Source organism: Dermochelys coriacea, chromosome 4, assembly GCF_009764565.3.
Source record: "Dermochelys coriacea isolate rDerCor1 chromosome 4, rDerCor1.pri.v4, whole genome shotgun sequence".
Lineage (NCBI taxonomy): Eukaryota > Metazoa > Chordata > Testudines > Dermochelyidae > Dermochelys > Dermochelys coriacea.
The window spans coordinates 101,175,394-101,198,382 of NC_050071.1; the positions used below are offsets into that span (position 1 = coordinate 101,175,394).

General features: G+C 40.4%; 1 protein-coding gene across 4 annotated transcripts in view; it reads right to left on the reverse strand.

Annotated features, from left to right (window-relative positions):
* TBC1D1 (TBC1 domain family member 1) overlaps positions 1-22,989 on the reverse strand; it is a 193,722-nt gene that overhangs the window by 33,681 nt on the left and 137,052 nt on the right. For all 4 annotated transcript variants that reach the window (XM_038398839.2, XM_043513971.1, XM_043513970.1 and 1 more), the window contains 2 exons: positions 14,631-14,816; positions 4,109-4,270 (listed from right to left, as the gene is read on the reverse strand). In XM_038398839.2, coding sequence (XP_038254767.1) covers positions 4,109-4,270; positions 14,631-14,816 — 348 coding nt within the window. The remainder of the gene's footprint in view (positions 1-4,108; positions 4,271-14,630; positions 14,817-22,989) is intronic.

Sequence of the window (22,989 nt, forward strand, 5' to 3'; positions counted from 1 at the left end):
ATAGAGAAAGTAAATAAGGAAGTGTTATTTACTCCTTCTCATAATACAAGAACAAGGAGCCACCAAATGAAATTAATAGGTAGCAGGTTTAAAACAAACACAAGGAAATATTTTTTCCACACAATGCACTGTCAACCTCAGGAACGCCTTGCCGGAGGGTGTTGTGAAGGTCAAGACTATAATGGGGTTCAAAAGGGAGCTAGATAGATTAATGGAAGATAGGTCCATCAATGGCTATTAGCCAGAATTGGCAGGAATGGTGTCCCTAGCCTCTGTTTGCCAGAAGCTGGGATTGGGTGACAGGGCATGGATCACTTGATGATAACCAGTCTGTTCATTCCTTTTGGGGCACCTGCCATTGGCCACTGTCAGAGGACAGGATACGGGGCTTGATGGACCTTTGGTCTGACCCAGTATGGCCTTTCTTATGTTCTTACAAGGTACTGTGCACTAGGATTCATGCACACCATAAGCACCCAGCATGTGCAATTCAGACATCATCTAGTGATTAAAACACAGGCCTGACAGTTAGGAGGTATATGTCCTATTCTCACTTCTGCTATAGGCTTGCTGTGTGACCTTGGGCAAATAACCATATTTTAAAGCCTCACTTTCCCCATCTGAAAGAGAAGATAATGCTCCTTTCCCATATCACACAGGTGATGGGAGGCTTAATTTATAATTACTTGCAATGTGCTGAAATCTGTAGATAGAGAAGTGCAAAGTATTATCATAACTAAGGCCCTACCAAATTCATAGTCCATTTTGGTCAATTTCACGGTCATAGGATTTTAAAAATCATAAATTTCATGATTTCAGCTCTTTAAATCTGAAATTTCACGGTGTTGTATTTGTATGGGTCCTGACCCAAAAAGGAGTTGGGGGGGCACACGGTTATTGTAGGGGGGTTGTGGAACCACTATCCTTACTTCTACGCTGCTGTTGGTGGCGGAGCTGCTTTCAGAGCTGGACAGCTGGAGAACAGTGGCTGCTGGCCAGGATCCCAGCTCTGAAGGCAGAGTTGCCGCCAACAGCAGCACAGAAGTAAGGATGGCACGGTATGATATTGCCACCTTTACTTCAGTGCTGCTGCTAGCGGGGTGCTGCCTTCAGTGCTGGGCACTTGGCCAACAGCCACTGCTCTACGGCCACCCAGCTCTGAAGGCAGCGTAGAAATAAAGGAAGCAAAACTGCGATCCCTCCCAAAATAATCTTGCAATCCCCCCCCTGCAACTCCCTTTTAGGTCAGTGCCCCCAATTTGAGAAAAACTGATCTCCTTGTTAAATCTGTATAGTTTTGCATTTTTAAATTTCCTTTAATTTTATTTTAAATTTAAAAAACAACATTAAAAGCTTGAAATCAAAAATGTGTTGTTAATCAAAACAAAATTTTCCTTGACTTTTCAGAATTGCCCATAAACTGAAAATATCTGTTATTGGCCTGGCTTTAGAAGAAATATATACGAGCACAATTTTACAGCACTTCCTTACATAAAAACTAAAATGAATAAGTATTTTTCTGATATGTATTTTAATACACCATCATTATCTCCAGATCATTACTTTACAGTGAAACTCCTGTAAGAACATGCTAAGAGCAAAACTGATATTTGAAGCAAAACCACAGCACAATGTAAATAGGGAGTATTTTCACAACTACTTTCAGTGTTTTGAACTTGGTTACTGAATAAAAATACATCAAATGGTGTAAACAGGCTTTTGGGTTCACTGAAGGAACCAGATTCTGTTCTCAGTTACGCTCCTGCAATTCCGTTAGCTTCAACTGGGTGAACAGGTAACTGGCAGTAGACCTTGGCCAACAGTATAAATCTATTGCTACTGTATACACCATTATAGATCAATTAAATCCCCTTCAGGTCAAATGGTTGATAAATTATTCCCATATCAATTATATCTGTGCATACTGCAACATCCACATAAACAAGGTATTTAGTCCAGCATTTCCCCAATTGAAGATATTTTGTATTTAGATGCTATTATTGATTAAGACTCATACTAAATATATTTATCTGCTTGCTTCAACCAGTATAACAGTAAAAAGTTACAAGAAAAAACTCATTCTGAATTAGGATTTGGTGTACAGTATGTTTGCTGAATTCTGCTCCCCCCCCCCTTTTTTTTTTGCCATCCATCTCATGTTCTCCTTCTGGTTCTTTTCTTTTTTGGTGGAGTTTCTTTCTAAAATCAGTTTAAGGACATTTTTTTCATTGTCAGGAATTAAGTTAGAAACTTGGAGCCTCATGTCGGTATTTCGGAGTTATAAATCAACTGATCTGGTGTTATTTGCCTATCTAAGGCCTGGTCTACACTGGGGGGTGGGGATCGACCTAAGATACGCAACTTCAGCTATGAGAATAGCGTAGCTGAAGCCAAAGTATCTTAGGTCGACTTACCTCGTGTCCTCACGGTGCGGGGTCAACTGCCGCCGCTCCCCCGTCGACTCCGCTTCCGCCTCTCGCCGCGTTGGAGAACAGGAGTCGACGGCAGAGCGATCAGGGATCGATTTATCACATCTACACTGGATGCAATAAATTGATCCCTACTAGATCGATCACTACCCGCCAATGCGGCGGGTAGTGTAGATGTACCCTAACAGTGGATAGATAGACAGGCTCAACAACCTATTTTATTAAACATCTGCCAACAGTGGATGATAGTTAGTTACCTACCCAAAGACCTAGTATGCTACACAGACTGGGAATGTACAGTGCCTGGCTCAGCAGGGCTGAAGCCTCCAAACACTACTACAATACAGACAGTAATAGATGAACAATGGCCAATTTTGTCAAACACCTTTTTTCAAAAAAACCTTAAGCTGTGTCCACTTTACTGCTATTAAGACACAACAGTTCAACCATTTCTGAAATACTTAGGAAGAGAGCTATGCCATGTCTGCCAGATATTTGGAGATACATAGGCAGTGTGGTAGAGGGGACTCAGCTGACAAAATGGGCAACGGCAAAGAATGTTTGTTCCGGTATTGCATAGGAAACATCAGAGGGGAAAATAGTCATTTTCTCATTAGCATGTGTGGAGCTCATGCATCTTCAGCAAGCTGTCACCCATGAAGGCTATTTACTGCTACTTTGAACCTTCTAGGCTTCATGATGACTGAAAATTCAAGACATTCAAAAGCATTTTTTCCACCTCCTTTTTCAAGAAGCCTATGGTATACTCAGCAACCTATACAACTCAGTCAGCTAAATCTGCACTGCACTGTGGAAGATATGGTCCTCCTGGGAAGCAGGCTCCTAGGAGAGCCTGAACTATAACTCCCATAGGCAATATTCTAGGAAAATGCAATTTAATGCTAATCTGACTCAAAGAAAGCCTTCTGAATCATTTTGACATAAGAAAACATTTTGATTTTAGGAATCTCAAAATGTTTTGATCAAAAATATTGAAATGAAAAGCTCTGACATTTAAAAAAATTTTATTCAGAATTTGTTCTGTGAAAAATTTTGAAATTTCAACTTTTCATATAATTGCAGAATGAAAACTAACATGGGACTTCCCTGCAGGACCGAAATTACAAATTTAACCTCAGCTGTAGTAGATATCATTGTCTCACTTGAGACCACTTTGTTCCCTTGTGCAGATACCGTATTGAACCTCTTTCTGACAATGTGCAGTAAGAGCTGGGACAGGATTTCCAGGTAACAGTTTAGAGAGTTTACTTTGTTCTTTACATGAAAAAATCTTTGAGGGGTTATCTGTGTTTATTTTCAACTCAAGTTATAACAGCGTCTATTACAATTAAGCTGCCTTCGCTACAACTTTGCTATCCAAATCTCTTTTCCCCTTAGGATGAAGTTCATTAAAAGTAAATGTCACATAGTTTACCCTCAGCTCCATGGTTGCAACTATGGTTTAAAATCAATGGGAGTGGCACATGTGTAGCTAAGGGGCAGCGGGCCTCAAATGTATCAATTTGAATCAGTGTCAATTGTTTATTTAGACCACTGTGAACACCCCACTTAATAAGGTGATAAGAGAACTGATATTGGTAGAAAAAAGCAATTAGAGTGACTTCTAACATTAAGTTGAACATGAATTCCACCATTTCAAAAATATAGGCTATGCTTACCTTGCCCAACAGCAGAATGTATTGTTTCCATGTCAATTTTTGTCTTTGACCTTCCTGGTGTACTCAGCATTTTTTCCCAAACCAAAGTTACATCTTTCAAGCACGGAGTGATTTCTTCATAATCAAGTTTCAGACGCCTGTTCAGTAAATTGTTTTCAGAAGCTAGGAAATGATATTAACAGTGTACCAGTTAAGACCGTACAATACTATCAAATAGATTCATTTACACAGGGCCTTATCATGCAAACGTCCACGCTGATGCCTGTCTACATCCCTGAAGATGTAGGACTTTTGACAAGCACCGTAAGAATTTCAGGAAGCTTTTTTATTTTAAATTTTTGTGCAGTTCTGTTGGAAGCCATTCTGTTAAAATCCATTCTGCATGGCAGCTCAGATGAAGAGCCTTACAACTAGTCAAATCTTTAAAACTGAAAGAGATACTGAAGATGGTTAATGAAATAGGCAAGATTGTTAAAGACAATTTTGATTTTTCCTCTTCACAAAAAGGATTTAGTGTAAACAAGACCAAAACTGAACACGAGATATAAAAGTAATGTAGTCTGCCCCTTTGTAAGCTACCCTCCCTTTTGACTCAGAATTATCGAGGAGTACTGCTATTTATTAGGAGTAGAACACAGTTACAACACTGAGCACATGCCATAATAAAAGTCTGTGGCAAGTCTACTGAGAATTTTAGGGATAGCAATTTTTAAAGGGGGATCAGGGAGTCAGCTGATTTTGTTGGAGAATGGTGGTGATATGGTCACAGTCTTTGCACATGTAAGAAAGTGAGCAGAAGCACTATTTTGACCATGTGAAGGCTTGGGGAGACCCTAGAAATGCGAGAGAGGCAAGAGGAGATTAAGAGTATGTCTATACTGCAGACATCCACTCTGGTTTGTGGGGCTCGGGCTAATTGCGGTGTCAGCAGGATCCTAGTGCTTGGGCTACAGCACAAGCCTGAATATCTACATCACAATTAAACAGTCCCTTAGCCTGAGTCAGCTGGCACAGGCCAGCCTCAGGTTTTTAATTGCTGTGCAGGAATACCCAAAGAGAAATGAGGATTTAAAGCGTTAAAAAAATTAACTCATATTAAATCCCAAGCAGCTCTCCCGAGTTGAAACCAAGTTTAAAAAGTTATGTGTCATAAAGTTTCCATTACTTTAATGATGTTCATGTGATATATGCACAATACCTCGTTGCTGTGACGATGCATTACTGTAATGCATTACAGTGTACTGTCATTCGAGGACATATTATTACCATACATCAGAAGACTACTGTCACTTTGATGATTTAATACCATAATACTTCACCAAAACAACACTCCTATTTATTACTGTGTTGAGACTAAGTTAAAAGAACAAAGTTATTTTTTAATAGTTTAACTCTCCATTGTTAAAGCTGTTTATACAAATTTAAGTCTTATTTTGCTGGTTTTTCCTCTCTCCCATTTACGGTAGAGCTGTAGTTAGTATATTGAGAACAATACTTTAAAAAAATTAATTTAGAGAATCTCTGATCATGCCAAGATACTTTGTGTAACAGCATTATTGACTGTGTCATTACAGCTCTGGGTATAGTTTGCTATACAACTTCTGCCACGAAGTTTTTAAAGCACTGATTTTTGTGGGTCACATGAAGCAAGGGCTATTTTTCAATTTGTCAGAAAGGAATGGTAAACTAGATATAGTTAGAAAATTTTCACCTTTAAATTATATAATGATTCAGGCCCCAATCCTGCCAGCATTTATCACGTGAACAACTAAGTGGAATTACTGGTGCAAGTTAAATTATGAGTTTTTGCAGGACCAGGGCCTTTTAGTTTCCCAATGAGTCAATTTGTAGGCCTTTTTTGACATTTCATTAATCTAAATAACCTAAATCCTTGAAATTTATTTAAAATTTTTTTTGTTCCTAAATCCATTTTGAGGTAATAGGTTTCCTGGAAAGTAAGTTAAAGGTATCAGCAGAGACTTTAATCACTGCAGTGTTTTCCAAGGCAAGCAAGCTCACCTTATGACACAGTTTACTGGGGCTTAGGCAAGCAAAAGTAACCAGTGAATCCAGCTGTTTTGTTTCACATCCCACACTTGTATGATATACTCTTCTAGAATGCTATCTGGCCTTTGAAGCACAGATTGCAGCACTAAATATTGAATTCAGACTGTGTAGAAAGATTAAGCAAACTAAACAGTTATACTCATGGCAATCCAATGCACAAGACTGAATTCCCACTTCTGTTTCAACTATGTGGTTTTTCCTCCTCCCAAGTTAACTACATATGAATTTACAAAATTAAAAACTAAAATGCTTCATCCTTACTGGATATCATTATAATGACCACCATTTTCTAGATGGATAAACCGAGTCACAGGGACATCACAGACTAGATTTACAAAGGCATGTGCCTAAAGATGCCGATAGACACCTTACAAAAACACCTAAACGGGTTAGGCACTTAACTCCCATTGAGTTAGGTGCCTAGCCTGTTTATGTACATCTGTAAATCCCACTGGGTACCTGACTGCATCTTTAAGCGCTTAAATACCTTTATAAAGATAGCTCCAAGTGACCTGCCCAAACCTTTGATGATGTCAAATATGAAATTGCTTAACATTAATCTTCAAGATAACTGACTGCAATTATGATGAGAACATACATGAGGATTAGTAGTATAGTTTACTATACGCTTCTAATCTCTGTTACCCTAAACTTACTGATAAGGAACCTCTACGTTACCATACTCAAAAGTCCTTAAGATTGATTTGTTTTAGGATTTGACATGATGATGCATTCTTATTGGTTTCACTAATTTGTATTTGTGGTTGTATCCCTCTAATACTAGAGGGAAAAGAAATTCTAACTAGAAATTATTATTTAAAATGTTTGTAAGAGGTCACTTTTTCCATGTTTGTCTGTTTCCAAATCACAATTGCCAACTTTCACATGGTAAATAAACACCCCAACTTTCACAATAAGCCAAAAATCAAACTAATCCCATTTCAAAACAAGGCCAAAACAAGCCAATCCCTAAGAATCCCAACACTCTATGTGACTAGATCCACTCAGCGTGCAGTCTGGGATTGTGGTAGCCCCACTGTGCATCCCGTCTCTCTTCCCCCCTTACCCCTGCTTTCCCCTGCTTGCTGGGAGCCAATCAAAAAACAGAAGCAACAAGCTACAACAAGCTACAAGCCAAACAAGCTAGAAGCCAAAAACTTGTCAACAAGCAATTTACAAGCCAATTAAGTCAAAAGCAAGCCACATTTCTGCAGGTTTTTTTGTGGGTTTGGCATGTCTGTTCCACATATCCATCCTGCTGTGCCAAAGGTATGGTTAAAAAACCCAAACATAAATTTTATCCAGAATTTTCTTTTAATGTACCAGAGATTTGATTCCGAGTAAAGGAATAATTATTTATTACTTTTTAAATAAAGTGAAACAGACTTTCACTTTACACTCTACAAGGCATTTTAAACACAATGACAAGGGTCATGTTTATTAATCTACCTTTTCTGGCTGGCTCAGTGCTGGAATTCTGCTTTTGGTACTACCTCTGACTTTAAAGTCAACTGTTACTGGTATCCAGTATTTCATGCCCAGGGTCAGGGCCAATTGGGGGGGAGAGGGCTGGCCAGGAGGGCCATTTGGCCTGGGCCTCAAACTCAAAGGGGGACTCAAATTTAGACACTCATTAATGTTTTGGCATTTGATAAGTTTCACAACTTGTTTTTATGCGCATCCCTATCGAACCAGAAAAGCATTTGTTAAATAAAAAATTATTCCAACTATGTCTCACTTTTTTGGTGCCTTATTTTGTTTTCATTTGTCGTCATTTTTTATTTTTTATTATGGCTGGGGGCCTCAAAAGCTGGAAGTGGCCTGGGCATCTCTGGATCTCTGAGAGGGCCTGCCCAGGTTCATATAAAGTTGGCTTAGGAATGGAATTACAACCTCAAAACAAAGGACACATCTATATGGGGACTTTTGGTGAGAAGCCATGAGAGGAGTGAGTGAAACTAGGATACTAAAAGAAACCCTAAAGATTAAAAGAAAGCAATGCATCTTTGTTTTTGTAATGCTTGGCTGCAAATTAAAAAAAAAAAAAAAGTCTTACTCCTGAACTGCTCTTCTTCTCTTTCCTCCTCTTCACACTGCCATCATGGCTGTTTACCTTCAGTACTGCTGAAAGCAAGGCTTCAAAGAATCTAACCTCCTGTGACCTCACTCTTCAATTTCTGCAGTCTGGAGATGTCCCTCCTTCAAATGATGAGACTTTGCAGTGAACGCAAGTCGTGCTAGTGACAACGGAGGTTTGTGCAGAGAATAACATACAAATAATGTGATTTATTCTCCTCTAGGTCTGTGCACCTATCCAGACTGAAGGGAAAAAAATGGTCTGTTGCTATGTTAGCCAGGACTATTCCTTTCAGATCAGTATTTAGACTCACCGTACTGGTATGTTCAACAAATATGCAATATGTAATTAAAGGTGAGCCAAACTACTATAGCAAAATTAGAATTGGGTACTATACATGTTGACCTTTCTGTAGGACGAGAATTAGGCACTCTCGGGCTAAACAAATTCAGATGCATTATGGTTACACTTCTATTGAAGTGTGATTTATCTACACATTCTTGGTAGGACATGTCATAAATTATACCCTGATGTTCCAACATCTTTTTTTACTACAAATTGCTCTATGCTTAAACATTGAACTAAAAGAATTACAGCACCAATGGGTGTTATAGTTATGTGTCAGCTTAGAAAGTGACTCTATGTCTCTAAATAAATGCAACTCCACTCAACAGAGGACCAACTTGTTCACATATTCTTCAAGTCAAAAAGAATATCATATAAAAAAAAACACACATAAGGCCCCTGGTTTTCCTACATGAAGATAATTTTGAAATAAGCATTGCAGTGGCAGCTTGCATTAGAGCTGATGGGCAAACTGTTAGTCACTTTTTGTTTGTCTTTTGCAATTAACAGTATTATCTGGTACTTGAACTGCCAGGTAAAATTATGCTTTCAAATGTTCAACGTACAGAATGCCCATGGAAGTCAATGGTAGTGGTATGCAAAGATTGAGGGTATGATATACCCTTAGTAAGTGAGAACACCTGGACAGCAACAGTAAATATTTAAATGTGCAATAATGTATCAGGAGATAAAGATGGTAAATAGTGAATATTATACTGCACATTTAATGTTAGCACTTTTACTGTAGTCAAAATGAACGTATTCTGTGCTTATTGAAACATTATTGCATATTAAAATATTTACTGTTAGTTCCCAAAGATGAAAACCCCTGAATATGTGGCTGATAAAAAAGCAAGCCTGCTAAAGCACGTTCTCATCTGCTTTTCAAAACATGTGTCATGGGTTGGTTCTTTTGTACAACAGCAACTCAGAGCACTTCTTGAAATTTATCTGCCTGTAACAAAGAAAAAAAAGCAATTCCAAGATACACATGCTCCTGTTTCTTTTAAAGACACGTTTCTTCCATTTATTGACAAGTTTCAGACATAACGATTTTTAGTGCATTTGTGGTTGTTTAGTAATTAGTGTCTATTTTCTCTATTTTGTGGCCAACCCAACAAATAAAATTTAATCTTGGGCTTTCTGTAAAATGGAGGACATGGAGAATAGGGAAAGAAATTAATAGGAAGGCCAGAACCTCATCTATTTAAGTAACCATTACATTTTTTTACAAAATACTTTATTAGCAGTACCTCAGTCTATTTAAATTAAAGAAAATATACATAAAGGGAGTCATAATGGAGGTGATATGAGGGAATAGTGACCTTTCTGCATATATTGTGGGAATGCCCTAAGCCAGTGGTTCTCAAACTATTGTACTGTTGTGACCCCTTTCACACAGCAAGCCTCTGAGTGAGACCCCCCTTATAAATTACAAACACTTGTTTATATATTTAACACCATTATAAATGCTGGAGGTAAAGCGGGATTTGGGAGTCGAGGCTGCCGCTCATGACTCCCCCCATGTAATAACCTCACAACCCCCTGAGAGGTCCCGACCCTCAGTTTGAGAACCTTTGCCCTAAGCTAACAGTGTTTTAAAGGATAAACAACAAATAAAATTTTTGAAATAACTAAAGTTAGGTTACCCACAGAACCCATAATGATTCTTTTAGATTACAGTCCAAAGGAGGTTACTGACTCAGGGAAAGACCCACTGATAACACAATTACACTGCTACCAGCCAGATATAACATAGCTCACATTTGGAAAAGGACAGGTCCCCCCAACATTAGCATCAGGGAGAAAAGTATAGGGAACCCTTTTAATGGGAAAAATGACAGACCCCCTTACATCAGGATCTACACAAGTAGATGTTGCCGTCTTTTGGAATTTGTATAAGAGGTTGACGATATACATATAGGTCTTTGAAAACGGTAACAAAACCAGGTTATGCATAAGATTTGTGAATATTTGTATGGAAATTTCATGTACATTAAAAATGACAAAATAAAAAGATTAAAAAACAATTAAGCAGAAGGGAGAAACTACTAGGATGAAAAGCACTTAATTATTACTATCCTATCTTTATTTCTAATATCTTATAACTCTTTTCTGACCTTTCTACACAAAACACACAGTTAACATTATATTACACAGTTCCTATTATGTTACTAAGCCCTGGTTTACACTATGAGTTTAGGTCGAATTTAGCAGGATTGATTTAACCATGCACCCATCCACACAACGATGCCATTTTTGTCGACTTAATGGATTCTTAAATTGATTTCTGTACTCCTCCCCGATGAGGGGATTAGCACTTAAAGCCACATCGCCGGGTCGAATTTGGGATAGTGTGGATGCAATTGGACGGTATTGGCCTCCAGGAGCTATCCCAGAGTGCTCCATTGTGACCGCTCTGGACAGCACTCTCAACTCAGATGCACTGGCCAGGTAGACATGAAAAGCCCCACAAACTTTTGGATTTAATTTCCTGTTTGGCCAGCGCGGCAAGCTGATCAGCATAGGTGACCGTGCAGATCTCATCAGCAGAGGTGATCATGGAGTCTCAGAATCGCAAAAGAGCTCCAGCATGGACCGAACGGGAGGTATGGGATTTGATCGCTGTATGGGGAGAAGAATCCGTGCTATCAGAACTCTGTTCCAAAAGATGAAATGCCAAAATATTTGAAAAAATCTCCAAGGGCATGAAGGACAGAGGCTGTAACAGGGACCTGCAGCAGTGCCGTGTGAAACTTAAGGAGCTCAGGCAAGCCTACCAAAAAACCAAAGAGGCAAACGCCCAGTCAGTGTCAGACCCCCAGACATGCCGCTTCTATGATGAGCTGCATGAAATTTTAGGGATGCCCTTACAACTCCTGAATGGGAGTCTCACGCAACAGGGATGAGGATTTTGGCGATGAGAAAGATGAGGAGGAGGAGGAGGAGGTTGAAGATAGAGCACACCAGGCAAGCGGAGAAACTGTTTTCCCTGACAGCCAGGAACTGTAGATCACCCTGGAGAGAGTACTCTCCAAACCCAGGCTCCCAGACCTTGAAGGCGGAGATGACACCTTTGGTGAGTTATTGTAAATAACTTTGTAAATATAATACATGATTTAAAAGCAAGCGTGTTTAATGATTAATTTGCCCTGAAGACTTGGGATGCATTTGTGGCCAGTACAGCTACTGGAAAAGTCTGTTAACGTGTCTGGAGATGGAGTGGAAATCCTCCAGGGATGATCTCGATGAAGCTCTCCTGGAGAAGTGGGGGGCACTCCAGGCACCAGAGAACTTCCCAAGCAACAGAAGGCTGGCATTCAATAAGTTTTGAAGTGCAGTGTGGCCTTGTCCTTCCCTCCTCCCCCACTCCACCTGGGCTACTTTGGCAGTTATCCCCCTATTTGTGTGACGAATTAATAAAGAATGCATGAATTTGAAACAACAACGACTTTATTGCCTCTGCAAGTGGTGGTCGAAGGGGGGACGGGAAGGTGATTGGCTTAGAGGGAAATAGAGTGAACCAAGGGGGCGGGTTTTCATCAAGGAGAAACAAACAGAACTGTCACACTGTAGCCTGGCCAGCCATGAAACTGGTTTTCAAAGCTTCTCTGATGCGCAGCATGCCCTGCTGTGCTCTTTTAACTGCCCTGGTGTCTGGCTGCGCATAATCAGAAGCCAGGCGATTTGCCTCAATATCCCACCCCACCATAAATGTCTCCCCCTTACTCTCACAGATATTGTGGTGTACACAGCAAGCAGTAATAACAATGGGAATATTGGTTTGGCTGAGGTCTAACCGAGTCAGTAAACTGCGCCAGCATGCTTTTAAATGTCCAAATGCACATTCTACCACCATTCTGCACTTGCTCAGCCTATAGTTGAACAGCTCCTGACTACTGTCCAGGGTGCCTGTGTATGGCTTCATGAGCCATGGCATTAAGGGATAAGCTGGGTCCCCAAGGATAACTATAAGCATTTCACATCCCCAACGGTTATTTTCTGGTCTTGACAGTAAGACCCTTGCTGCAGCTCTTCAGACAGACCAGAGTTCCTGAAGATGTGAGCGTCATGTACCTTTCCGAGCCACCCACATTGATGTTGGTGAATCGTCCCTTGTGATCCACCAGTGCTTGCAGCACTATTGAAAAGTACCCCTTGTGGTTTATGTACTGGCTGCCTTGGTGCTCTGGTCCCAAGACAGGGATATGCATTCCATCTATCGCCCCAACACAGTTAGGGAATCCCATTGCAGCAAAACCATCCACTATGACCTGCACATTTCCCAGAGTCACTACCTTTGATAGCAGCAGCTCAGTGATTGCGTTGACTACTTGGATCACAGCAGCCCCCACAGTAGATTTGCCCACTCCAAATTGATTCCCAACTGACCGGTAGCTGTCTGGCGTTGCAAGCTTCCAAAAGGCTATCGCCACACGCTTCTGAACTGTGATGGCTGCTCTCATCTTGGTATTCTTGCGCTTCAGGGCAGGGAAAGCAAGTCACAAAGTTTCATGAAAGTGCCCTTACCCATGCAAGTTTCCCAGCCACTGGGAATCATCCCAGACCTGCAACACTATGCGATCCCACCAATCTGTGCTTGTTTCCCAGGCCCAGAATTGGCGTTCCACGGCATGAATCTGCCCCATTGCCACCAGGATGGCCAAATTTCTGGGGCCTCTGCTTTGAGAGAAGTCTCTGTCCATGTCGTCATCACTCTCATCGCCGCGCTGCCATCGCCTCCTTTTGCAGGTTCTGGTTCTGCATATACTTCATGATAATGCGTGGGTGTTTACAATGCTCATAACTGCCGCAGTGATCTGAGCGGGCTCCATGCTTGCCGCGGTATGGCATCTGCAGGAGAGCAGAGTTGCAGGGGAAGCAGTGGTTGGATGACCAGTTTTGCAGACCTACTGCACCATCTGCTGCCAGGGCTCAACTGCTTTGTGGGCTACACACTTGCCGTGGACTGGCGAGACAAGAGCAGGAGAGCAGAGTGGAAGCGGCGGATGACGACGGTCATATAGAGGACCTGCGAGATCATCAGGAGAGCAGAGTGGCAGTGGAAGCGGTGGTTGGAAGACCAGTTTTTCCAACCTATTGCACCGTCTGCTGCCAGAGCAGGAGAGCAGAGTGGCAGCGGAAGCGGTGGATGATGACAACAGTTAGCAGTCCTACTGCACTGTCTGCTGAAAGCAGTATGGTGCCCGTACGGAAAAAAAGCACAAAATGATTGTCTGCCATTGCTTTCACGGAGGGAGGGGCGACTGATGACATGTACCGAAAACCACCCACGACAGTGTTTTTGCCCCATCAGGCATTGGGAGCTCAACCCAGAATTCTAATGGGCAGCAGAGACTGCGGGATAGCTACCCGTAGTGCTACGGTCTGAAAGTTGACACTAGCCTTGGTACTGTGGACGCACTCCGCCGACTTAATGCACTTAGTGGGGACACACAAAATCGACTGTATAAAATCGTTTCCTAAAAAGTCGACTTCTACCAATTTGACCTAATTTTGTAGCATAGACATACCCTAAGTGTCTGCATAATGTGTGTACAACTGTCAGCACCGGGGTAATCAGTATTTCACCCACAGATTAAAGTACAAGGCCAACTTCTTGAGGACTCCGTTTAACTCTCAGGATGGCTAAACAGGGTTTAGTGAGTGACCAATATTTAAACAATCACCTGTGCATGGGATGGTACTAAAGAAGCAGTTCAGAAGGACAACACTGAGGCTCCTTATCAGCACTTCCAGGCACCCGTCTAAAAACATCCAATGAAATGTCAACAATAAAGTGGCAATTAAGATAAAGTAAATAAGCCATAGGTAAAAGATTTAGAGTAAATGAAGGAAAGAAGGAGACACCATACATAATAAAGAGGGTTGGGAGAGACAGTGCTAGATTGATTTTAACTAAATTGCTTCTAAAACATTTTAAGACCTGATCCTATTCACTGTAAAATCTTCAATACAAACCAAGAACGCAGAACTTGTTCTCCCTAGGATCTATTCAAAATTTTTACTAACCTTGCAACTTTTGATTTTCCTTTTCCATTCTGAGGAGCAGTATCTGTTGAAGAATGGCTTTCTGCCACAGTTCTCGAAGCTCCCGAGTTGTCCGTTTCCTGTCTTCTTTCACTGGCCCAAAGGGGCCATCTTCACAAACTGGTTCTAACGGGGACCTGGGTGGAAGATCTCCCAATTCAGAGTAATCTTCAAGAGACAGAAATGAGCATTACCCACTTAGGTTTCATAGTCAAATAAAAGGGCACATTTTCAAAGGCCAGCAGCCACTTTGCACATGTAAAAAATGTATTATGTATGCATCTAAACTGCGTGCACTGTAACCCACGCATAAGCAGTCTCAATAGTCTAAACACCTATTGAAGTGCAAGTGGAACCAACAGATTTTGCAGATGCAAGTGTTAATATTTGTATGTGTAGGTGCTTAACTATTGAAGTACTGGTGTAGGTATTCAAATTTCTGAAGCGCACACAGAGACATATTTGCACTCTAGGTGTACAGAATTTTGGACACTCATGTCAAGAGAGTGCCTAGCATAGCCCTTTTGTAAATCTATCTTTTGTTCCCAGGATAGGGCTAAATTATTTAAACAATGCATTTGTATTGGAAACCTAAAACTGGAAATTTCATGCTTAATTGGACATGAACTTGCATTGTGCCCATATCTGTATCTTCTATCTACTCAGTCAGATTCAGGCTCTCTTTCCTTAACTTCAGAACAATTAAAAAGAAATCCTGGCAGGTACATTTTCACTTTCTTGACAACAAAAATTATTGCCTTAGGTTTCACTGAGATCTGTCATTAAAGCTCTGACTTCTCTCCACTCCTTTAAGTTACTGTCTCTTGGGGGAGAGGGGAGGGAAATCCATGTGTTAGGCATGGTTGTTATCAAACGTAAATTTAAAGTCTCCACACTCTTAACCCATCTTTATTCTTTCTTCAGATGTCTCTCTCTCATCCAGTTTGAACACCATCCAATCTAAACATGTTTAATCCAGGTGCTGATATTGGCCATTTGTATCAATGGGAGTTTTCAGACACTGACTTCAGGGGAAGCAAAACCGGAGAAACATGGGCCCGATTTCCACCTTATGAAATTTCAGTTCCAGCATTTTATTACTGATAATATCTTTCTGTTCCCAGTATTTCCTGTATGTTGGAAATAGTGCTGAATACCATTCTGCAGTGGTTAAGAACTATTTTATCTCACAGTTTGAGTATTGTACTTATACCATATAATCCTGTTTCTTCAATGAGCTCTATGCGAGCAAACCACACGTAGCCCCATTGACTCTGTGTAAGTGCAGGGTTCCAGCTATACACAGCTCATCTTACTTATCTATTAAAAATTCTAATCAATAAACCATCCATTTTCAGGAGATCAGATGCACTAATTAATAGGCCAGACAGTTCAGGATGCTAGCTGTTTGTTTATTATTACTCGACATATTTTACATTTGTGCAAATAAAATATGGGACTCCATCCAGGAAAAATTATAAACAGCCCAGTATCAATTCCATAGACACCACGGATACAAAACACACTTCTTCCTCCTCCCTCCCTCCCTCCCTCCCTCTCCTTTTAAAAATAGGCTTGGTAACATAAAAACGTAAGAACGGCCATACTGAATCAGACCAAAAGGTCCATCCAGCCCAGTATCCTGTCTTCTGACAGTGGCCACTGCCAGGTGCCCCAGAGGGAATGAACAGGACAGGTAATCATCAAGTGATCCATCCCCTATCATCCTTTCCCAGCTTCTGGCAAACAGAGGCTAGGGACACCATTCCTGTCCATCCTGGCTAATAGCCATTGATGGACCTATCCTCCATGAACTTATCTAGTTCTTTTTTGAACCCTGTTCTAGTCTTGGCCTTCACAACATCCTCTGACAAGGAGTTCCACAGACTCACTGTGCATTGTACATTTTTGTCTTTCCTTCTGTTCCTCCCAGCTAATACTCCAGACTGAAATAAATTACCGGTAATTTACCAAAGAATAGACTTAGCACAAGCAGTAGATGGGCCAGATTCTCTAATACTGTAGACCCTCGCTAGAGCGCGGATCCGCATATAGCGTGGTCGCGACAATGAATCCCTAATTTAAATATTTAAATTGGGATCCATGGTAACGTGTTCCCCGCATACCGCGCATGGATCCCGAACCCTGCGTTATAGCGAGGGTCCGGTGTACCTCCCTAGAGGAATTCAATTTAGAGGTTTGAAACTGTACTTCAGGCACATGCAGTCAGTCCTTGACCACTTGGCTGAGACCTCCAAGAAGGGAACTAAGGGTGATAATGGTAGAGATTTTTGATGATGTGCAGAATTGTCCCTTAGGAACCTGACAATAACATAGGCCTCATAGAAGAATTATGTTTTCATGAGGGACCTGTTGGTGGAGTGAAGACATAAACCAGGTCAAGGAGAGGAATCCGAGCATAATCATTAGCTTTATCCTCAACTCTAGTTGCATGCTGCTCAAGTTAGTACTATCTGGCGGAGAAAAAGGAGGCCCAAAGGTATACCGCTTTTACAGCACCTTTATCTGGGTACCTCAGGGCTATTCTCTAATTTATACTGGGTTGTATCCACCCTACAGCAGCACTTATGCCAGCCAAGGAGTGCTGTAGCACCTCCCTTACCAACACACTCCCTATGCCAGAGGGAGCGGAGTTGGCAGAGAAATGGCTTTGCCAGGCAAAATTTCACCAGCTGCCAATTTAGGGCAGCTTGCAGCTCCTTTGCACCACTGGAGTGACTCAAAGGATCTGTAGCAGAGGCCAGAGACTGGCCCATTATTTCTCAAAACTATAAAGACATTAAAACCACATACTTATTCAATGGCCTGCTAAGTAAAGCTTTATAACAGGACACTTCAAAAATTACAGAAGCATACACTAGCTATTGAAAGCTGGTGTGTCTCGGAGATTTTAAAATAATCAAAATTAGTATATAAAAAAATAGTTAAACTAGGTTTGACACAGAAAACACACAAACCTTAACTGCATAAACACAGCATCAATACAGGTTTCAGAGTAGCAGCCGTGTTAGTCTGTATTCGCAAAAAGAAAAGGAATACTTGTGGCACCTTAGAGACTAACAAATTTATTAGAGCATAAGCTTTCATGAGCTACAAAGCTTATGCTCAAATAAATTTGTTAGTCTCTAAGGTGCCACAAGTCCTCCTTTCCTTTTAGCACCAATACAATTCATAATACAGTGGGATGAATACCAGTTTCCAATGTAAATATTCAGTAATGTAGTCATGAACCCCTACAACTAATGCAAACAGAACAACATTCAAGAAGTGTTTGTTCTAGCTTCTAGCTTTTCTGTCACGTCAACTTTACTTTTCACCAAATTTTTCACTTATGATTGTGTACTTAAATACCTTTTGCAGTAAGTCAAGCATGCAAATAGCCCACTTAAAAAATTCATCACAGTAGAACTCTTAAATCAGTCACAGAAAAAAAAAGCATCATGAGCATATAAGAGGAATTATTCTTTATTTTTAGTGAAACATTGAACAATATTGTTCCTTACCAAAATAAGTACTTAGCTTTTTTGTTTTTGTTTTGTAACTCCTGCTACAACAACATCAGTAATTAATTTAATTTGTCAACCCTCTCTATATATAGACTTAATTTCACCCATCCACTGATCTGTAGCCATCTTATATTGCTACTGATGGACTCATTAGCCTTAGATGTATACAGTATCTAGAGGGAAAATAACTCATTTCCCCCCCTCAGTGTGTCATGTCTCCCATGCATAGTTGTGGTTGAAAATATACATCTCTTTATCCCAAGTTCCCACTATAAGGCCATCTCCATGGGACTTCTCCCTTCAGCCAAACAGAATGGCTGAACACCCTGTCCCAAAGGAAGAGCCAGGTGACTCTGTGGCCACATATTCAAGGAAATGCTTTGCTCTAAAAGTAGTAAAGTTGACCCAAACCCTACTCTATCCAGTCAAGGCCAAGTACCTCTGTGCATATTATTTCAAACTAGCTCCTAGGGAGGGGACATTCATGAAAGCAGATATTCTCAATGATAGTTCAGAGGGCCACTTTTTTTTTTTTAAATAAAATTGGCTACCACTGCAACATACATTTGAAATTAAAAACACAAAGGTTATGTCTACACTGCAGTTAAAACCCACAGGTGGCCTGTGCCAGCTGACTTGGACTCAGGGGGCTCGGGCTAAGGAACTGTTTAATTGCGCTGCAGACATTCGGGCTCAGGTTAGAGCCTGGACTCTAGGGCCCTGTGAGGTGGGAGTGTCCCAGAGCTCGGAGCGAGCCCGAATCATCTGGCACAGGCCAGACATGCATGTCTAATTGCAGTGTAGACCACAGCGATTCTCTCCTTCTAGAAGTTAATTAAATAGAAAGGTTTTCAGCATTTTAAATTCCGTTTGGAAAGCCACTACCTTGACCTCTCAGCCTCTAAGTAGCCAGTCTTCTCTCACTTGCCCACAGGCACTCCCTCTGAACTTGGAAATTCACTCATAACTGACTTGTTCAACTTCTGACTTCTGTATCACTGTCAGTCTCTCCTCCCAAAGAGTCAGAGACAAAAGGGCTTGTGCAAACACCACCTATTCCACCACACAGTGCTTATGGAGTGTTACCTGAAGTTCAAGATCTAAACAGAGATGTATGTAGTAACAACAGAAAGTAGAGGATTGGAACTAAAGACACCTTCAGTGAGCACAATTTAAATCCTTATTCTTGCTCTCAGCACTTAATGTAAATTACCAAAGTACTTACAATATTCCCTATTCTAGGAGAATATAGTGAATTTCACGGTAAAGTAAATTTGGCAAAAGGCAAATCTGTGACACTTTAGGTAGCAATTACTGATAGTCCCAAAAGGAACTAGAAAATGTTGACAAATATACATTTGAAAATACAAATGTCTGCTACAAGTAAAAATTTTGGGAAAAAAAGATGTATAATGTCACCTCTTGCAAAAACTTTAAAATGTGGGGTAAAAAGGCATCTCCGTGCCAAGACTCAAGTTCAAGTTTTTCCCTTCCATTATAACACTGCTTTATATGGGAAGTTCTGAGCTGGAGCAGGAAAATCAATTTGTAGAAATAGGCCCATATTCTGTAACTGATTTAGGGCTCTTTAAACAGAAAACATTTTTAATAACGCATTTCAGATTTTTCAGGTTGCGTTACACATATGCAAACACACACACAAATATAACGGATTGTTTGCATTCATACCAAACTGTCACAAAATTTTAATGAAATAAGCAACAATGGTGGAACTAGCAAAATCTTTACACGATGTATATCTGCTGTGATAATTTTCCTCTTTATGTTTTTGCATTAAGATAAACGTGTCTTTTGGGGAGGATAGATATCCTTAATAGTTTACACATTTCTTCTAGCGTTAGATATTCTATCAAACATTTTATTCAGGAAGAAATCTGTCTTCTGATAAGGAAGCATCATATTATTTGCAAAGGCAGTTTGAGGTTGCCTGGTTCCAGAACACAGGTTGTCAAACACAAGGCAAAACTGATTGAACACACGTACATGAGCCTTTCTAACTCTTCCATAATGTTAGAAGTAAATACACCCAGAGAATGTGATCAGAATTCTAATCTTCCTGTTTTTAATCTGTACATCCTCCCCTCTCAGTGAAAACATTAGCATATTGATCTTCTTCAGTAGCACGGGAAAACCTATAACAGATCATCTTCTAATTCGCTGCACATGTTAGGTAAACAATTTTAGCTCTTGTGAATTCTCCAATAAAAAACTTCATCATATCAATATGCATCAGTGTGGAATATTAACTAGTCAACAGGACAGTTTTTGCTTCCAGTTTAGCCAATAATTTTAAATTGCAGGAAGGGAGAAAATTTCATGTCCATTTTTGCCTAAACTGATCCTGGTTATCTTCAGACAGAAAAACTTAAAGCCATGGCACTTAAGGCTATAAAAGAGGGACGCATAATATGGAGATTTTGGAAATTATAAAATAAATTATCATGGTGACCAACCGTACCTCTAATCCCACCAAGAATGTATCCTAGGCTCAGTTTCCCCCTTACGATTGTCAGCTCCTCTTGTGTTTTTTTTCTTATTATTGTTATCAGACATTAAACAGACATCTTAGTCTTCTCAGACAGAGTTTAATACACTAATTTACCTTCTCTCCCATGATTATGCTGCATTGTGGCAAGAAACTGAGAAGCCAAAATGAACATGTCTAACTGCCCAAATGACTTGTTTAGAGTTTGCACAGTGGCATCACTCATTTAGTTTACTGGACAGAATGTGCATGCAACCCTTGGAAGCTGTATCAAAAAGGAAACAGACACTTGTCAATTCAGCCCTTATCAGTGTTCATGAACATACAACGGTGTCAATGATGGTCATGCAGTATGGCTTCCAGAATCAGAACAGGAGTCAAAGGACCATTTAAAAAAATTGAACATTTCAATCTTTCATGCAAACGTTTTGAAGGAAGGCAAAGAAAGGAGAGATAAAAGGCAGAATAATTCATTTGAAAGTAATTAGAAGTGCACATTCCAGTGAATTCAACTGTCAAGTGCAAAAAGTTAAACGTGCAGCTTTCAAGACCTATAAAAGGATAGCAAATGCACTGAGGCACAACCTGAATATCTAAGTATACTATTAGTAGGAATTGAAGGAACCAGCTTCCCTGTTCACTTGCCAACCTTATAGGATTTTGTTGACCCTGCTTTGCATCTAACCCATATAACGTTAATGCACTGTGAATGAAAAATAGCCTTCCCTAGGAAAATTAGGTATAAAACTCTAATTTAAATTCATAAAATGCTTTCCTGGGTGGAGACATTTTTTTTAGTTCAGACGGTGGAGAAAGCTACTAGGGGAGAGACTGTTCTAGATTTGATTTTGACAAATTGGGAGGAACTGGTTGAGAATTTGAAAGTGGAAGGCAGCTTGGGGGAAAGTGATCATGAAATGGTAGAGTTCATGATATTAAGGAATGGTAGGAGGGAAAACAGTACAATAAAGATAATGGATTTCAAGAAGGCAGACTTCAGCAGCAGACTTCAGGGAGTTGGTAGGTAAGATCCCATGGGAAGCAAGTCTAAGGGGAAACAGTTCAAGAGAGATGGCCGTTTTTTTAAGGGCACAAAAGCAAACTATCCCACTGCATAAGAAAGATATGAAGTATGACAAGAGACCACTCTGGCTTAATCAGGAAGTCTTCAGTGAGCTGAAACTCAAAAAAAGAGTCCTACAAAAAGTGGAAAATAAGTCAAATTACAAAGGATCAATATAAACAAATAACACAAGTAGGTAGGGACAAAATTAGAAAGGCCAAGCCACAAAACTAGATTAAACTAGCTAGAGACATAAAGGGTAACAAGAAAACATTCAACGAATACAGCAGAAGCAAGAGGAAGACCAAGGATAGGGTAGGCCCATTACTCAATGAAGAGGGGAAAACAATAACAGAAAATGTGGAAATGGCAGAAGTATTAAATGACTTTTTTGTTTCAATTTTCACCAAAAAGGTTAGTAGCAATTGGATGGCTAACATAGGGAATGCCAGTGAAAACGAGGTAGGCTCAGAGGCTAAATAAGGAAAAACAAGTTAAAAATTACTTAGGCAAGTTAGACGTCTTCAAGTCAGCAAGACTTAGATTCATAGATACTAAGGTCAGAAGGGACCATTCTGATCATCTAGTCCGACCTCCTGCACAGCGCAGGCCACAGAATCTCACCCACCCACTCCTATGAAAAACCTCACCCATGTCTGAGCTATTGAAGTCCTTAAATCATGGTTCAAAGACTTCAAGGAGCAGAGAAGCCTCCCTCAAGTCAACCATGCCCCATGCTACAGAGGAAGGCGAAAAACCTCCAGGGCCTCTCCAATCTGCCCTGGAGGAAAATTCCTTCCCGACCCCAAATATGGCAATCAGCTAAACCCTGAGCATATGGGCAAGATCCACCAGCCAGATACCCAGGAAAGAATTTTCTATAGTAACTCAAATCCCATCCATCTAATATCCCATCTCAGGGGATTTGGCCTATTTACCCTGAATATTTAAAGATCAATTACTTACCAAAATCCCATTATCCCATCATACCATCTCCTCCATAAACTTATCGAGTAGAATCTTAAAGCCAGATAGATCTTTTGCCCCCACTGCTTCCCTTGGAAGGCTATTCCAAAACTTCACTACTCTGATGGTTAAAAACCTTCGTCTGATTTCAAGTCTAAACTTCCTGGTGGCCAGTTTATACCCATTTGTTCTTGTGTCCACATTGGTGCTGAGCTTAAATAATTCCTCTCCCTCTCCTGTATTTATCCCTCTGATATATTTATAGAGAGCAATCATATC